At 56.4% G+C, this 18,415-nt stretch overlaps 1 protein-coding gene across 11 annotated transcripts in view; it reads left to right on the top strand.

The window, feature by feature from the left end:
- Positions 1-6,183, top strand: part of NTNG2 (netrin G2) — an 81,367-nt gene extending 75,184 nt beyond the window's left edge. For 9 of the 11 annotated variants that reach the window (XM_063788131.1, XM_063788125.1, XM_063788128.1 and 6 more), the window contains 4 exons: positions 765-866; positions 2,458-2,625; positions 4,266-4,400; positions 5,232-6,183. In XM_063788131.1, coding sequence (XP_063644201.1) covers positions 765-866; positions 2,458-2,625; positions 4,266-4,400; positions 5,232-5,467 — 641 coding nt within the window. In that variant the 3' untranslated portion in view covers positions 5,468-6,183. The remainder of the gene's footprint in view (positions 1-764; positions 867-2,457; positions 2,626-4,265; positions 4,401-5,231) is intronic. The other 2 variants (XM_016961920.3, XM_016961919.4) reach the window with 1 other exon arrangement.
- The last annotated feature ends 12,232 nt before the right edge of the window (positions 6,184-18,415 follow it).

Raw genomic sequence — 18,415 nt, 5'->3', positions numbered from 1 at the left:
CTGTGGTGATGGAGACAGAGCTGGCGGGAGCCATCGCTCCTTACCCTGGGCCAACCAGGGCACCACAGACCCCCAGAGGGAAGCCAAGGTAGTGACGATCCCGGGACAGTGGCCTGCTCACCCACAGATAGGGCGTTGGGGTCCCAGCGGGATTCTGGGCAGTGGAAGGCAGGTGCCGTCCGTGTTCCTGGCTTGACAGCACTTGCGAGTGGGACTCCAGGGACAGCGAAGGATTCACTTTGGCTGGAGCAGGAAGAGTGTTTCAGAAAGGAAGGGAGATGCCAAAGTCCTTAAATGCCAAGTTTAGTCTCTGGGTTTGATGCTCCAGGAAGTTTGGAGAGGCGGTGGGGAGAGCAAGAGACGGGCGTGGTGTGCAACGTGATGTCAATCCATCTAAAAACAGTTTGGCTTCCAAGAAGGCCTTAGCAGGGCGCGGGGGGTGTCAGGGGTTACAGAAGTCATTTGGAGGATTAATCCAGCCAGATGTGTCCATGGTCTCAGAGAGGGGACCAAGGGCAGGGCTGATTTGCAAGCTTGGGATGTGCTGTGTTTCCTTCAGGAAGGGGCCCCACCTCCCTGGGCTCTTCGAGGAGAGGGGCTGTGTGATTTCAGGCCAGAGGGGCCTCTCCCTCCCTCACATCTGAGCGGGCGACAAGGCTGCCTGCCCTAGAGCTGGCCCAGGGTGGCTTGGAAGCCTTTGCTGGGCTCTTCCCTGGGCAGCGGGACCATGACAGATGAAAGAACCTGTTTCTCATCTCTCCAAGCTGTGGGCACCCCTGCCGCTGCCCCTGCCCCTGCCAAGGGCTACAAACTTTTCCAGCTCAAGCCCAAATCTCCTCAAGTGATGCCTATTGAAGAATTCCAAGGTAAGAGGATGGACCTGGGGCCCCATCAGCCCTCCCTGACACCTGTTCCCCAACCGCCACTGGAAAATACGGTGCAGGATAGAGGACCGATGCCTGGCTCCGAAAACCCTCCTGGAGTAGCTGGGTCAAGGTTAAACTGAGTCTCTCTTCCCTACAGGCCTCCCTCCCCAAGGGAGCTGGGAGCAGGTATGAGTCAGAAGCCAACTTGGGCACAGTGGGCAGGCCACACAGCAGGCAGAGCAGATGCCAGAAATAGCCCGTCCCGGCTCCCCTGGGAGGTGTGGCCCAGGGGCTCGTCTTGGTTGAAGCAGAATCTGGGACACACGGGTCACCGATGCTGCTCTTTGGGACACTTAGAGTAGGCCTCATCTCCTCATTATCTCTGGAGGGACAAAGTGAAGGGGGCAGGACTAAGTGGCCCACAGGTGGGAGTGCCCACCGTCTCTCCTGGGCACAGGCTGTTTCTCCAGAGTCTCCCATGCCCTTGACCACTGGGTCAGTCCCTCCTTATCCCATCACAAAAGGGAAGCTGGGTCCTCTAGAGATACACAGATGGTGTTTCGAGAGGGTGGCCGGTGTCCTTCCTTGTTCGGGGGCAGCCACATTGGCTTTCTTGCTGGAGGGTGGGTGGGTGGGTGAGTACTGTGTCCCTTCGTAGGAACATCAAGGGATGCCCCCCCATTCTTAGGGATGGTGACCTTCCTCACCAAATCCTCCATTGACAATGTGGGGTTCACCTCCAATCCCTGAGAGCCTTGCCCCAGGCAGTCACGGGCTTGTCTGGTCCTTGGAGCGGAGCTGGTTAGGCAGGGGTCAGCCTGAGAACCACGTAGGGGTGGGGTGCAGGAGGCGGCAGGACATGGTGGTGGTGGTCCTTGGTATGAAACCACGTGCTTCCAGGAGCAGCGAGTCAGAAGCCGGGCCAGGACCAGGGGGAGGCATGCAGGTTCCCAGGGCTCCTGCTTTAAAGTGGGACTCACTCTTAGCATCCTGCAAAACAATCAAACTTGCAGAAAGCTCAGGCTAATAAGAAAGGGTCTGGCAGGTGGGCGTTTTCCTCCCAGCCATCTTCCAAAGCAGCATGGGCAGGAGCTCCTGGCCCATTGCATCTTGTCCAGCGTCCATCCATGCATTCATCCACCCGAGGATACCACGGCGAGCGCCGTGAACCCAGGCGCCGCCCTCCCCCAGTGCACAGCCAGGTGGCATGACCCTGCCCTCCTTGCATGAATCACTTTCTAATCACCCCGGCATGCGGGCATCCTTCAGCGAGCGCTTGGCCCTGGTGCCCAGCCAGGTGCTGGCATTAGCAGGTGCTGCCCACTGGCCCTCCCTGGTTCCCTGCCCACAGGGCCAGGTGGGAATCCCTGGGCTCAGCCTACTCAGGTTCTCCTCTGGGCTCAAAGCAGGGAGGCCTCTCTCTTCCTGAATCCGATGGAAGGGTGGGAGGCCTAGGGCACCTTCCGGTACCTTTTCCAAAGATGCCTTCCTCCGTCCCTGCATGACCTGGGGTGAGTCCTTCCTCGCCCTGTCCCTCAGTTTCCCTGAATGCTCGCTGACCATTGGTATTTCTCCCACTTGGCCGGCCCAGACTGCGAATGCTACGGTCACTCCAACCGCTGCAGCTACATTGACTTCCTGAATGTGGTGACCTGCGTCAGCTGCAAGCACAACACGCGAGGTCAGCACTGCCAGCACTGCCGGCTGGGCTACTACCGCAACGGCTCGGCAGAGCTGGATGATGAGAACGTCTGCATTGGTGAGAGGGCACGGACACGGCACAGGGAACTTGCTGGAATGCGTGCAGGGTGCACTGCCCTGCGAGATGGCCTCTGGGGCCCCCTGCATCAGAATCACCTGGGGAGGCTGTAGGAATTCTAACTCCAGGGCCCACTCCAGTTGAGCATCTCTAAGGACAGAAAGCTCCAGAAACTGCTCTATTAGTAACCTACCCTTGCGGTTCTCCAGTAAGTTTTGCACTGGAGTTGCAAAACTTACCAGTGGCCTTTCCCTCTCTGGGCAACTGGAGGGGACACTGACCCTTCCTGGCTCCAAAGAGCTGTGACTCTGGCAGGTGGCAGGCACTCAGTGGCAGAGGCCACTGAGCATCTGTCTGGGGCTGGTGGCGGGGGGGTGGTCCCTCTCCATAGATCCTTTCCAGAAAGGTGGAGGAGCAGCCTATCCCTTCTCCTGCGGGGGCCCAGCTGGGGGCCAAAAGATGGCCTTGCTGCGTGCATTTGGGCAAGTCCCTTCCCGTTCCTGGGCCTCAGCTTCCTCATTCATCAAATTGGGAGGCAGATCAGATCAAAGGTTTTCAGCTCTTTTTTGTGGCTGAAGCTTTTCTTCAAATGCTTTACCAGCCCAGGTCTAGCTATAAAGCTGTTCTTCACCCCTGGTGGGCACCCAGTCTGCTTTCTTCCAAGTTCTACTCAAGGACTGGCTTTGGGATAGAGAAGGAAGTCCATCAGGGCCCTGGGCCTGGGCAAAGACCAAAGCCATGACCGCCAACCAAAACGCACCAGCCTGGAATGGTTGCCCCTGTCGTCAGTAGAGGCCAGGTCTCGGCCTCAGGGGCTGTCCCCCAACCCTGCCCAGCCAGGCCCCTTGGGACACCATCGCCCATCCCCCACCCAGCAGGAGGCTCTGGCTGCCCAGAGGAGGGGCTCCTGCAAAGCTGGAACTGTCGGTCTGAATTATGGCGGCAGCCTTCAGATAATTCCATCAACTCTAAGTGATCAAAGCCGCTGACGTCACAGGGGGCCAGCTGCAGGGACAGGGCAGGGCCTTTGGATCCAATTAGAGGTGCCCACACCTGGCACCCTCCTCCTCTCCCTGGCTCTCCCTGCCTCCACCCCCAGAGCCAGCACTGAGCTGCAAGGTTTCTCAGGGTGGAGGATATTCACCCTCTCCCACAGAGCCCCAAGGCAACCAACTGGGCCCACCCCGGGAGCAGGAATAGGCTGTTCCTCCACTCCCCTGCAAAGGAGCTATGGAGGGGGGCCACCCCCACAACACAGCAGCCCCAGACATGCTCAGTGGCCTCTGCTGAGTTTCTGCCACCTGTCGGAGTCATAGCTCTTTGGAGATGGGAAGGACAGCGACCCCTCTAGTTGCCCAGAGAGGGGAAGGGGCTGACCCAGGCCACACCAGTGCCAGGGCGGGGAAGGTGGGGCTGGGACGTGTTTGATCCCAAGGAAGGAAGCCAGAGTCTTCTCTCCAGGCCTGGACACCCTGGGAAGTCCCCACCCGCCGTCCAGCCGCGGGCTCACGTGGACCCAGTGTGGGGAGCATCCCCTGGGGAGTGTGGAGATGCTCCCTGCGAGGCCGGGAGAGTGGGGGTCCGAGAAGACGGCGCCCACAGGTAGCCCTGACCGCGCGCCCGTGCCCGTGTCCGTCCAGAGTGTAACTGCAACCAGATAGGCTCCGTGCACGACCGGTGCAACGAGACCGGCTTCTGCGAGTGCCGCGAGGGCGCGGCCGGCCCCAAGTGCGACGACTGCCTCCCCACGCACTACTGGCGCCAGGGCTGCTACCGTGAGTGCGCGCCGTCCCCCCCTGGGCGGGGCCTGCGGAAAGGGGACGGGGCGGGACCGAGGCAGTGGGCGGGGCCTAGTGGGACGGGGCAGGGGCGGTGGACTGGGCCTAGCAAGACGGGGCAGGGCCGGGGAAGTGGGCGGGGCCTAGTGGGACGGGGAAGTGGCGGTGGGCGGGGCCTCGCGAGACGGGGCAGGGCCGGGGCAGTGGGTGGGGCCTAGTGAGAGCGGGGCAGGGTTGGGAAAGTTGGCAGGGGCCTGGTGAGATGGGGCCGACCCGGGGGCGGTGGACGGGGCCTAGCGAGACGGAGCTGGCAGGTGGGCGGGGACAGGATGCTGCTGAGGTCCGGGGCCGGGCCGAGGGGCGGGTCCAAGAGCTCGGGGCGGGGCCTGATGCGACCTGAGGCACGGTGGTGCCTGGTGGGAACTACGAGAAAGACCGAGCTGGGGTTGGTTGGAAAGGTATTTGCGGGGACAGAGGGAGGGAGGCTGTCCAAGTCGGCGTTAGCCGCGGGCACAGGGTGAAAGGAGGCTCCAGGCGCGTGGAACAGCACGTGCACAGCTCTGGAGACTGCAGGCGCGTCTGAAGAACAGCACCGAGGCCAGTGGGGCGGGGAGAGAGGGGCAGCGGTGGGAGGCAGCCGGGGGCCAGATCTCGCCCGGGCGCCGTCACCCTCCGAGCGGGGACGTTTCGCACCCAGCGCGCCTGGAGCCTCCTACATCCCCGGCCCAGACGGCGCCCCGAGAGCTCGCACACCCTGCTTCGCAGGAGCTCGGAGGTTGGCGAGGGGACCGGGCCACGCCCCGTGCTGACCGCCCCCTCCGCCTGCAGCCAACGTGTGCGACGACGACCAGCTGCTGTGCCAGAACGGAGGCACCTGCCTGCAGAACCAGCGCTGCGCCTGCCCGCGCGGCTACACCGGCGTGCGCTGCGAGCAGCCCCGCTGCGACCCCGCCGACGATGACGGCGGTCTGGACTGCGACCGCGCACCCGGGGCCGCCCCGCGCCCCGCCACCCTGCTCGGCTGCCTGCTGCTGCTGGGGCTGGCCGCCCGCCTGGGCCGCTGAGCCCCGCCCGGAGGACGCTCCCTGCACCCGGAGGCCGGGGGTCCCGGGGTCCCGGGGCGGGGCCGGCGTCCGAGGCCGGGCGGTGAGAAGGGTGCGGCCCGAGCTGCTCCCAGGTGCTACTCAGCAGGGCCCCCCGCCCGGCCCGCGCTCCCGCCCGCACTGCCCTCCCCCCGCAGCAAGGGCGCCTTGGGACTCCGGTCCCCGCGCCTGCGATTTGGTTTCGTTTTTCTTTTGTATTATCCGCCGCCCAGTTCCTTCTTTGTCTTTCTCTCTCTTTTTTTTTTTTTTTCTGGCGGTGAGCCAGAGGGTCGGGAGAAACGCTGCTCGCCCCACACCCCATCCTGCCTCCCACCACACTTACACACACAAGACTGTGGCCGACGGCCCCTGGCCTGTGCCAGGCTCACGGGCGGCGGCGGACCCCGACCTCCAGTTGCCTACAATTCCAGTCGCTGACTTGGTCCTGTTTTCTATTCTTTATTTTTCCTGCAACCCACCAGACCCCAGGCCTCACCGGAGGCCCGGTGACCACGGAACTCACCGTCTAGGGGAGGAGGAGAGAAGGAAGGGGTGGGGGGCCTGGAAACTTCGTTCTGTAGAGAACTATTTTTGTTTGTATTCACTGTCCCCTGCAGGGGGGACGGGGCGGGAGCGCTGGTCACCGCGGGGGCCGATGGTGGAGAATCCGAGGAGTAAAGAGTTTGCTCACTGCTGCCTCCACGGCCTGTTTTCTTTCTGTGTTGGGGACGGTGGGCAGGTGTGGGGCTTACAGAGGAATCCACAACACAGCCTTAAAGAAACGGTTTCCCTACTGGGGCCACCATTTCCCTGGGCCTTTCTGTGGATTCCAGCAGGCAGTGCCCCCTCCCCGCAGGCTTGGCTGGCAGAGTTTTCCACCCGGCAGCCAGGCTGCAGGTGCCCCACCTGTTAGGAGCCTCCCCACACTGAAAGGCTGCCTCCCTCCTTTCCCAAAAAAGAAATCCGGAGTGTATTGGCCCTTTTCTACAGAAGTCCAAGGGAAATGACTCAGGGAGAATCCTAGCAGAGGTTGAATCCAATGCTCTGATTTATACTGTGTCTCGGTGGCCACCTCCGATGGATGTGTCATCTCAGACCTGTTGCAGCCAGAGCCTCAAGTCCAATATCAGGTGAAGCTGAACCCACAATTCGGCCACCGTCTCCTTCCAGAGTTTCAGATGGCCAGGTGGGCAGAGGCGGGCAGTGCAGAGACCCCAGACGTGCTGGCCCTGTCCTCCCTACCTTCTCAAGATTAGGAAGGGGTGCTGGAGGGGACAGGGGCAGCTTGGGAGTGGTGAGAGGAAGCTCCTAGATTCGGGGCTCATCCCCTGGGGCCTCTGATTCAGAGGATCCAGCAGTTCTCCCAGCCCCGCTTGGTGTCTCCAGCCCTGGGGCCACACTTCCCCCTCGGTCCAGCCTCCTGTCCACCTATGTTTATTTCAGAGCAGTGCCGGGGGTCCGGTCCTGGTTGCTAACTGCTGCCACTGCTCCACCTGCAGGTGCTCCCAGCACTGGCTTCTGCCACCACACCTGTTCTTTCCCGGCTGCGAGGTTTAGACCTGGGTCCTTCCCTTGAGTCCCCAAAGCTAAGCTAAGACCAAGTGGAACAAACTTGGCCTTGGGGACAGCAGGAGATTACAACACAGAAAAGGAGGGGGAGGCACAACGGGACACTGCATAGGACTCACAGTGTCCCGAGCCCACACACCAGCCCCTCCTGGCCTCCTCTCTCTGCTCCCACCCCCAGCACCCTGCTGACCCGGAAGTGCCTTCCGACAGGCCCTGCATCCTCCTGCAGCTGGCCCATCTCTACCCTCACATTCTTCCTTACGCACAGAACCCCACTGCCTGGGACCCAAAGTGCCCAGATAAAATAAAACACCTCTCTGGGGCTTCTTGTGGATAGGAGTGGCCAGGGGACACAGCTCTGGGCAGTGAGATGTAAGCAGGAGTGATGGGTGGGCTTCCAGAAAGTTCTCAAAAGTCATCCCTTCCTCCACGCCCCACAAAGCCTCAGTTGTCCAAGTTTGTGGCTCTGGTTTTTCTCTCTCATCCCTCCCTCTGCTCTTCAGTCAGCAGGATGGGGAAGGAGCCTTCTTGAGACACTGAGCATAAGAGTGTCACCCTCAGGACAGTGAAGGGTGGAGCCGGGGGTGGAAGTTGCAGAGCCTGGGACACCTGCCTTGGCTGCAACCTCTGCACTGCTTTTATTTATCTACTTATTTTTATAGAGTTGAGGTCTCACTATGTTGCCCAGGCTGGTCTCAAACTCCTAGGCTGAAGTGAGCCTCCGGCCTTGGCCTCCCGAAGTGCTGAGATTACAGGCGTGAGCCACCGCACCGCCTGCCTGTCTTACTGTGTGAGAAAAAAAATAAACGGTGATGTGATTCAAACACTAGAATTTGGGTTTTCTGTTCCATGCACACTTTCCAAGTTCTTGGCCCTCCCTGATTGGCGTCCGGGCCCCCTGAGCCCTCTAAGGCCAGAGAGAGACTGAAACCCACCCTTCCTTGGCCGCAGCCCCCCATGGTGACCCTCAAGTCACCAGGAAGAGGAATGTCCATGACTCAGGCCGAGGAGTCCACCTCTGTCCAGAACAGGACTGCCCCTGCCTTCTAGTGAGCACAGGGCAGCCGAGCAGAACTCACCCCAGAGAAACAGCAGCGCTGGCCACAGTCGGTAAACAGCAGGCACTTCCTCCTAGTCATCAAGATGATAAAATGTCACCTAGAAGCAGAACTAGAGGCAGAACTTGAGACAGGGACAGCAGGGCCCAGCCCCAGTGGCCAGCCCTGGCCGGATCCACGAGGCTGGGGGCCCTGGAGCGTCAATGACATCCCAGCACTGTTCTTGTCTGGAGGCAAGTGGGCCACCCTCTGTCAGGCACCAGTGCCAGGCTGGCATGGGGGCTGCAGTAGAAGCCCCTGGTGCAGAAGGTGGGTGGCTGGGGGCTGTGAAGAGGCCCACACGGTGGTGCAGAGGGCATGCCTCTTTATGTCACCCTGGGTGTGTCCCCGAACACCCTCGAGGGGTCTGGGAGGTGGGGGGCCTCTGTGGGCAGTCACTCTGTCCTCCTTGACCTCCGTCAGCTGGGCCCACACTGCGTCAGCTTTTCTGGCACCGGCCTGTGCATCCAGGGCTGGGGAGGTGGAGCTCTTTGTAAATCAGAATGGCAGCCCCAGTCCCCGGGGACACACTCAGGCCCTGACCTCCCTGGAGGGTGGAGGGAATGTTGCCAGTGGCCATTTGGAAAAACTCTGACATCTTCCAGGCAGCAGGAGGAGAAAACAAGGTCAGCAGAGCCAAAAGTCCTAGGCCATCCTCTTTTCAAATGGCACACCCTTGTCCCCAGAGCTCATATTTTGACACCTGGTTCTGGGAGGTGAGGAGGAAAAGGCTCCCGTATTGTGCGGCTTGGATTATCATCACCGCATCCCCAGGCGCCGTGCTTACATTACTACATCAACCCTCACCTGCACCCTAGGGCAAGGTTTTCAACCTCAGCACCATTGACCTTGGGGGCTGGGTAATTCTCCATGGCAGGGCGTGAGGGCTGCCCTGTGCACGTGGGATGTGCAGCAGCATCACTGGCTTCCGTGTGGCACTTCAATGTGCCCCGTCCCCAGTTGTTGCAACTCAAAGTGCCTCCAGTAATTGCCAAATTGGGGGCAAAATCATCCTAGATTGAGACTCGCTGCCTCAGGAGGAAAGGATGGTCATGCCCATTTTACAGAGGGTAAGTGGAGGCTGGGAGAGGCAAAGTCACTTGTCTGGGGTCACAGTTTCTAAGAAGCAGAGAGGAGAGTTGAACCCAGGGCTGCCTGACTCCAGAGCCCAGTGTTTCACCCCCAGGCCAGGCAGCCCTGGGCAGGCATTGGGCATCCACTCCCCAGCGGGCAGCTGCAGCTGCCCCCCACCTCCATGCCTCCAGCTGCCTGCCTCCTTTGGCGCCCACAGCCAGGTCAGGCTGAGCAAGGAACCTTGGGGAGCCCAGCTTCATCTGAACTGCTCTGCTATCAGGGAAAACGCCTCCCCTGGCCCTCTGCGGCAGCGTGGCCTGTCCCCTGCCCCCACCCACTCCCCTAAATAAGCAGAATTGCTGCGTCGGCATTTCCTGCCCAGCTCATGCCAGGCATTTATGGGAGCCTGGGGAGCAGCCAGCAGCATCTCCCGGCAGACCTGAGCCCGCCTCCCTGTCTCCCCAGGGGCCTGGTCCATCCCGGCACATCCCAGCCAGAAGAGTTAAGGAAAAGGCCCCAGGAAGAAAAACATTACTTATTTATTTTTCCGTTTAAATCACATGTCACAACTTGTAGGAAAGTTCGAAAATACAGAAAAGCAAAATCATAATAATTTTTCTATTAAACTCACCCACAATTCTTCATCCAGAGCTAATAACTATTAATACTTTTTTTTTTTTTGAGACGGAGTCTCGCTCTGTCGCCCTGGCTGGAGTGCAGTGGCACGATCTCGGTTCACCGCAACCTCCACCTCCTGGGCTCAAACCATCATCCCACCTCAGCCTCCGGAGTAGGGGGAACTGCAGCTGTGCACCACCACGTCCAGCTAAGTTTTCATATTTTTGGTAGAGGCGGAGTTTTACTATGTTTTCCAGGCTAGTCTCGAATCCCTGGGCTCAAGCCATCCTCACTCCTCAGCCTTCCAAAGTGCTAGGATTACAGGTGTGAGCTACCACGCCCAGCATAACTGTTAATGTTTTCGGATAGATATGTCTAGTGTTTTTCCATAAAATAAAACCCACACTCAGACATCGCCCCCCACCCCTACAATTGCTAAGCCCTAGCACTGAGGCTGGACATGCCTTATTTCAAGGGTCCCTACAGTGATGCTGAGCGTGGGATCAATTAATATAATATGGCCATCTTACAGCTCCACACACCAGGGCTCTGAAAGTGTCCTGGCCAGGGACCTTAGCCACAAGCACCGAAACAAAACACCAGGTGATTTAAGAGGCAGAGGAGATTATTTAAAGGATCACAGACCTCTCAGACACATGTCAGGAGAACAAGGTAAGAGTAGGGAAAGTGGGCCACGCGGTGGCTCACACCTGTAATCCCAGCACTTTGGGAGGCCAAGGCAGGCGGATCACCTGAGGTCAGGAGTTCGAGACCAGCCTGGCCAACATGGCGAAACCCCGTCTCTACTGAAAATATAAAAATTAGCCAGGCGTGGTGGTGGGCACCTGTAATCCCAGATACTTGGGAGGCTGAGGCAGGAGAATCCGTTGAACCTGGGAGGTGGAGGTTACAGTGAGCCGAGATCGCGCCACTGCACTCCAATCTGGGCGACAAAGCAAGATTCCGTCTCAAAAAAATAATAATAATAAAAATAAAAACCAGCTGGGTGTGGTGGCAGATGCCTATAGTCCCCCCCCCACCCCCACTCGGGAGGCTGAGGCAGGAGAATCCCTTGAACCCAGGAGACGGAGGTTGCAGTGAGCCGAGATCATGCCGCTGTACTCCAGCCCGGGCAAAGAGCAAGACTCCATCTCAAAAAAACAAACAGCTGGGCTCAGTGGCTCATGCCTCTAATCCCAGCACTTTGGGAGGCTGAGGTGGGTGGATCACCTGAGGTCAGGAGTTCGAGACCAGCCTGACCAACATAGAGAAACCCCGTTTCTGCTAAAAATACAAAATTAGCTGGGCGTGGTGGTGCATGCCTGTAATCCCAGCTACTCAGGAAGCTGAGGCAGGAGAATCGCTTGAACCTGGGAGGCAGAGGTTGCATTGAGCTGAGATTGTGCCACTGCACTCCAGCCTGGGCAACAAGAGCAAAACTCCATCTCAAAAACAAACAAAAGAGCAAAAAAGAGGAGGTAAAGTAGAGTCAGGAAGGGCACCCAGTATCCTGCCCAGGGTGGCTGGAGAGCCAGAGCTTCAGATGCTGCCCTGGGCGCTGCCCTGGGCACATCCCTCACCCCCAGGGCTACCCCCTGCTGGCCTCCCCACCACAGCCCCCACCACCCACCCGCACCCTCCAGTCCAGCATTTGCCACTCCAGCAAGGGGGGTGGGCTCTGTTTCCTCAACCAGAGGAAGAAAACAAAGAAAGAACGTCCACCACGGAGCGGGTGTGTAAGTTGCCCGGGGTCGCACAGCCAGGAAGAGCCAGAGGCCAGGATTCAAATGCACTCTCTTGGGCAGGCTGCACAGCCCTGCACCTTTTTTTATTTTATTTTTTCCCTTTATTTATTTATTTATTTATTTTTAACAACAATGGCCTCATCGTATACACATCCTTCTTTAGCCTGCTATAAAAACTTAGCACTGTATCTAGACTATCAAAGGAGGCCTTTTAAAATAGAGAGGCCGGGCGTGGTGGCTCACGCCCACAATCCCAGCACTTTGGGAGGCCGAGGTGGATGGATCTCCTGAGGTCAGGAGTTCGAGACCAACCTGGCCAACAAGGTGAAACCCCTTCTCTACTAAAAATATAAAAAATAGCTGGGCGTGGCTGCAGGTGCCTGTAATCCCAGCTACTCAGGGGGCTGAGGCAGGAGAATCGCTTGAACTCAGGAGGCAGAGGTTGCAGTGAGCTGAGATCATGCCGTTGCACTCCAGCCTAGGTGACAAGAGTGAGACTCCATCTCAAAAATAATAATAATAATAAAAGAAAAAAGAACTGCAAGGCCAGGCACAGTGGCTTATGCCTGTAATCCTAACACTTTGGGAGTCCAAGGCGGGCGCATCACTTGAGGTCAGGACTTCCAGACTAGCCTGGCCAACATGGCAAAACCCCGTCTTTACTAAAAATACAAAAATTAGCTGGGCGTGGTGGCAGGTGCCTGTAATCCCAGCTACTCGGGAGGCTAAGGCAGGAGAATCGCTTGAACCCGGGAGGCGGAGGTCGCAGTGAGCCTAGATCATGCCACTGCACTCCTCTGGGTGACAGAGGGAGACTCCGTCTCAAAAAAAAAAACAAAAAGAAATGCAAAGCCCCACCTTTCATTTTTTGCCCAGCCTCTCACCCTCTTCCCCTCCCAGCCTGGGCCCGCTGGCAGTGGGACTCTGGCTCCCAGGGCAGGGGGTTGCCATGTACCCTTCTGACACCTCAGGGTCTGGCCCAGTGCCTGTGCTCCTGGTGGCACAGGAGAACTTGCTGCCCCACAGGGGCGGCCAGGTGGAGGCACCTGTGGCCAAAGTGCTCCAGATGGCTTCCAGCCAGAGGCTCTCTCCCTGGATGATGGAGCAGGTGGCCCTTGGGACCCAGCCAGGAGTAGCTGGAGTGAGGCCCAGAGTCCTGGGAGCTCATGCCTTTCACTGCTGACCCGGTGCCCGCATTTCTGCCCCTGAAGGGGAGGGCAGCTCCTCAGGCAGAAGGATGGTGAGCTCTGGAACCCGATTTGGGCTTGAAGCTGTACCCCAGCACCTGCCAACTATACATCCTTGGGCAAGTTCCTCAGTCTCTTTGTGCCTTGGCCATCTCATCTGTGAAATGGGGATGTTAAAAATAGCGCCTGCAGGGTGGGGCCGTTGTGAGGAGTGAATGAGTTGAGCCGCGCAGTGTTTAGAACAGGGCCTGGCACCAAGTCAGCCATCCCTAAGGGTCAGCTGCTGTGATTGCTTTGTTTCCTCTGTGCCCCCCTCCCCAGAATCTGCTAGGAGGGTTCAGGCTCACTCACACCTCCTTTCTCACTCATCGTATTCCTGAGAACCTCAACGTGACCAGCCTGGCCCAGTGAACCAGACAGACACAGGCTCTGCCCTCTCGGAGCTCCCGGTGGGCCCCTCGCTGCCACCTGCCTTACACACCAGGCAGGATTGAGATTCTTTGTAATCTGCAGAGGGGCCCAAGCTTTTGTGCCAACAAGAAGGACCAGGAAGACTCCCGAAGCCCCTGCCCACCCCACCACCCTCACCTGGCCAAGCCCGGCCTGACTCAGCAGGCCCCAGAAACCTCGGTGCCTGTTCCTCAAACACCCGGACACCTCCTTCCCCTTTCCCCTCCTGCCCACAGAGGGCTTAAGATTGGGGATGGGGTTGTTTGGGGGGTAGGGGATGAGGGCAGAGGGAGGCTCACAGGACTGGGGAGGTGGGGTGTGAATGGGACAGTTGGGGACCAGGAAATGGAGTTTCCAGCGCCCTTCTAGCAGGCACAGCTGACTGTGCCACCTGCCTTCAGAGGTATCCCCATACCCAAGAAAGGACGCATGGGCCCCCTGGCTTGGCCCAGCAGGAACATGAGGGCCAGGCAGGGCCAATTCCCAAGAAGCTGAGCCTGCAAGGGACCCGTGGAGAAGACGGGCCTATAAGTTGAGGATGGGGCTCCTGGTGGCCCCCACAGCCCAGGCCAGGCTTGCGGTGCTGGGGAGTACAGGCCTGGACAATGCCTTTGACGGGGTGGCTTTGAGACCTGTGACTCAAGTTTTACACAGCCAGGCAGCACTAACCCCGGAGACCAGGATCCCGACCTCTGGGTGTCAACACGGCGCCCCCTGCATTTCCAGGGCTAGGACAAGAGCACAGATGGAGGCTCCTGTACCACGTGTCTGGATATTTAAAGCCGCCCATCAAGCTGTTGAATAAAGTTCAGCCAGTCCTAGACAAGCAATCCCTTCACAGTGACCTGAAAGTCTGGGCTCAAATCTGTACCCTTGGACTCCTCCAGCTGTGGCCAGCACGTGGTGGGGTGGCTGGGCCTGGCTTCCCCAACCAGTCACCCTACCCAGGCTCTGATCCTGGGTGGCCTAGAAGGAGTGTGCAGGCTCTGGGGGGCATGCCCCTTAAGCCCATGGCGGGGTTGGGGAGGCCCTGAGCAGGGCTGGAGATACCCAGCCTCACCTCCTGGGGCCCCCTGGGGCCACAGAAGCTATCAGGCAGCCTCTGTGACCCCTCTTGGGAGACCGGCCACAAATACTCACAGTCGCATGGTGCACATAGGGGCAGAGCTCTGGGGTAGCAGGAAACCTACGAGTGGAAACATTTGGGCCCACCCCCAGCCAGCCAGCTGCCTGTTTGGCCAACAGCAAATGCGTACTGCTGTGCGTGCCAAGCTGGACAGCCCTGTGCCAGCCACCGGGGCAGCCAAGGGAAGTCTTGAGTGAGAAGCAGCCTCAGTTCAGACTGACGTGTCAGGGGGACGTAAGCCCTGGTGTTGCCGATTCTTTAGATCAGCATTTCCCTGGGGACAAGTTTCGTGGAAGACAATTTTCCCATAAATAATCAGAGTGGGGGATGGTTTTCAGGTGAAACTGTTCCATATCAGATCATCAGGCATTAGATTCTCATAAGCAGCATGCAACCTAGATCCCTTGAATGCACAGTTGACAATAGGGTTCGTGTCCTATGAGAATCTGGCAGGAGGTGGAGCTCAGGCAGTGATGCTCACTTGCCACTCGCCTCCTGCTGTGTGGCCCCATTCCTAGCAGGCCGTGGACCGGTACTGGTCTGTTGCCTGGGGGTTGGGGACCCCTGCTCTAGATGTTTCAAGAAAAACCAAAAATCTCAAGTTTAATGTCAACTTTTGGATTTTCAAACATTGACAACTACCTTGTCTATCTTTAAAATCATGGGGACCAATTCTTCAAAAAGTCAAACAGAATTCACATAAGATCCAGCAGTTCTGCTCCTAGTACAGGTCCTCAAAGAACGGAAAGAAGGTATTCAAACAAAAGCTTGTACACAAATGCTCACAGTGGCATGATTCACAATAACCAAAGGCTACTGGGAAAACAGCACAAAAGCCACATTTGGGAAATAAATTGTCCATCAACTATCCATCAACTAATGAATGGATAAACAAAATGCCACACAGTGGACTGTGATTCAGTCAGAAAAAGGCATGAAGCACTGATATACCTACGATGTGAGTGAACTTAAAAACATTACGCCGGCTGGGCGCGGTGGCTCACGCCTATAATCCCAGCACTTTGGGAGACCGAGGCAGGAGGATTACCTAAGGTCAGGAGTTCAAGACCTGTAGGGACCAGCCCTACAGGATATGTGGTTTTTTCCCCCCGTGTGGAGAGATGAGAGATTGTAGTAATAAAGACACAAGACAAAGAGATAGAAGAAAAGCCAGCTGGGCCCGGTGGACCACTACCACCAAGACACGGAGACCGGTAGTGGCCCTGAATGCCTGCCTGTGCTGTTATTTATTGGATACAAAGCAAAAGGGGCAGGGTAAAGAGTGTGAGTCATCTCTAATGATTGATAAGGTCATGTGAGTCATGTGTCCACCAGATAGGGGGCCCTTCCCTGTTAGGTAGCCGAGGCAGAAAGAGAGAGGACAGCTTACATCATTATTTCTTCTATGCTCTTTTCAGAAAGATCAAAGACTTTAATACTTTCACTAATTTTGCCACTGCTATCTAGAGGGCAGAGCCAGGTGTACAGAGTGGAACATAAAAGTGAAACAGGAGAGTGACTGCTGAAGCACAGCATCACAGGGAGATGGTTAGGCCTCCGGATAACTGCAGGTGGGCCTGACATCAGTCAGGCCCTCCACGAGAGGTGGTGGAGCAGAGTCTTCTCTAAACTCTCCCGGGGAGAGGGAGACTCCCTTTCCCGGTCTGCTAAGTAGCGGGTGCTTTTCCTTGGCACTGACGCTACCGCTAGACCACGGTCCGCTTGGCAACGGGTGTCTTCCCAGACGCTGGCGTTACTGCTAGACCAAGGAGCCCTCTGGTGGCCCTGTCTGGGCATGACAGAGGGCTCACACGTCTTCTGGTCACTTCTCACCATGCACCTTCAGCTCGTATCTCTGTATGGCCTGGTTTTTCTTAGGTTATGATTGTAGGGCAAGGATTATTATAACATTGGAATGAAGAGTAATTGCTACAAACTAATGATTAATGATATTCATATATAATCATATCTACGATCTAGATCTAGTATAATTCTTGTTATTTTATATATTTTATTACACTGGAACAGCTCGTGCCCTCGGTCTCTTGCCTTGGCACCTGAGTGGCTTCCTGCCCACAAAGACCAGCCTGGCCAACATGGTGAAACCCCATCTCTACTAAAAATACAAAAAATTAGCCAGGGGTGGTGGTGGGTGTCTGTAATCCCAGCTACTTGGGAGGCTGAGGCAGGAGAATTGCTTGAACCCAGGAGGCAGAGGTTGCAGTGAGCTGAGATTGCACCATTGCACTCCAGCCTGGGTGACAGAGCAACACTCTGTCTGAAAATATATATATATATATATATATATATTACGCCACATGGAAGAAGCCAGACACAAAAGGTCAAAAAATGTATCATCCTTTTCTATGAAATGCCCAGAATAGGCAAATCCATGGGGACAGTAAGTAGACTGGTGTTCGCCAGGGGCTTGGGGAGGGGAGAATGGGGAGTGCCTGCTTAATAGATACAAAAAATTAGCCAGGTGTGGTGGCTTATGCCTGTAATCCCAGCTACTTGGGAGGCTGAGGCGGGAGAATCACTTGAACCTGGGAGGCAGAGGTTGCAATGAGCTGAGATTGCACCATTGTACTCCAGCCTCAGCAACAAGAGTGAAACTGCCTCAAAAAAAAAAAAGAAAAAAGAAAATTTGAAGTTTTTAGCCTCCAGTGTGGCAGCGGATTCAGGCAGGCTCATAGACAGATGCTCAAGGCACTGGTGAAGGACCTGTGGGCTACAGGGCACTCCCATGGCCGCAGAGTTTTACCCCACAGATGGCTGATTAATTACAAAGATGGGAAGCTTGTGGACACCCCCTGGAGCAAGTGACCAACTCAATGCCACCAATAACGGGACAAATATATTTTGTGCTCGTGATACAACAGCACAGGAAAGACACACCACCACTGACACAGTGTTCTTCCCCCAAATATGTAACCTGACTCTACGCACGAGGAAACAATCGGACAAATTCAGATAGTGAGGCGTTCTCTAAGATAACCGGCCTGCACTCCTCAACAATGCCCATACGTGTGCAGGAAGACTTATGTTGGAAAAAATAATAGTAAAAACAAGAAAATAAATAAAAATGCCAATATTGTGAAAGACCAACAAAAAATAAAATAAAAAGGGAGTGGAGTTGTTCTGAATGAGGAAAACTAGAGATACAGGACAGCCACGCACAATGCATGATTCTATGTTGGATCCAAATCAAATCCTTTAAAAAATATATATATAGCAATAGGCCAGGCACGGTGGCTCATGTCTGTAATCCAAGCACTTTGGGAGGCCGAGGTGCATGGATCACGAGGTCAGGAGTTCGAGACCAGCCTAGCCAATATGGTGAAAACCTGTCTCTACTAAAAATACAAAAATTAGCCAGGCGTGGTGGCGTGTCCCTGTAATCCCAGATACTCAGGAGGCTGAGGCAGAAGAATCGCTTGAACCCGGGAGACGGAGGTTGCAGTGAGCCAAGATTGCGTCACTGCACTCCAGCCTGGGCGACAGAGTGAGACTCTGTCTCAAAAAAAACAAAAAACAAAAAACAAAAAAAAATCAGCAATAAAGGACATCTTAGGACCATTGCAGAATTGTGACTATGGATGATATATTAGCTCGTGTTATTATATCAAGTTTAGATGTGATAATAGTGTTGTGATCATGTAAAAAAATGTCCTTATTCCGGCCGGGCGCGGTGGCTCACGCCTGTCATCCCAGCACTTCGGGAGGCCGAGGCGGGTGGATCACGAGGTCAGGAGATCGAGACCATCCTGGCTAACACGGTGAAACCCCATCTCTACTAAAAAAATACAGAAAAATTAATCGGGCGTGGTGGCGGGCGCCTGTAGTCCCAGCTACTCCAGAGCCTGAGGCAGGAGAATGGCGTGAACCCGGGAGGCGGAGCTTGCAGTGAGTAGAGATCGCGCCACTGCACTCCAGCCTGGGAGACAGAGCGAGACTCCGTCTCAAAAAAAAAAAAAGGAAGAAAAATGTCCTTATTCCATAGAGATACATGGTGAAGTGTTTGGGAGTGGAATAGCATGACACCATAGCATACTTTCAGATTG

Source organism: Pan troglodytes, chromosome 11, assembly GCF_028858775.2.
Source record: "Pan troglodytes isolate AG18354 chromosome 11, NHGRI_mPanTro3-v2.0_pri, whole genome shotgun sequence".
Taxonomy (NCBI): domain Eukaryota; kingdom Metazoa; phylum Chordata; class Mammalia; order Primates; family Hominidae; genus Pan; species Pan troglodytes.
Note: the sequence above shows the minus strand (reverse complement) of the source record. Positions and strands in the feature narration are given on the sequence as shown.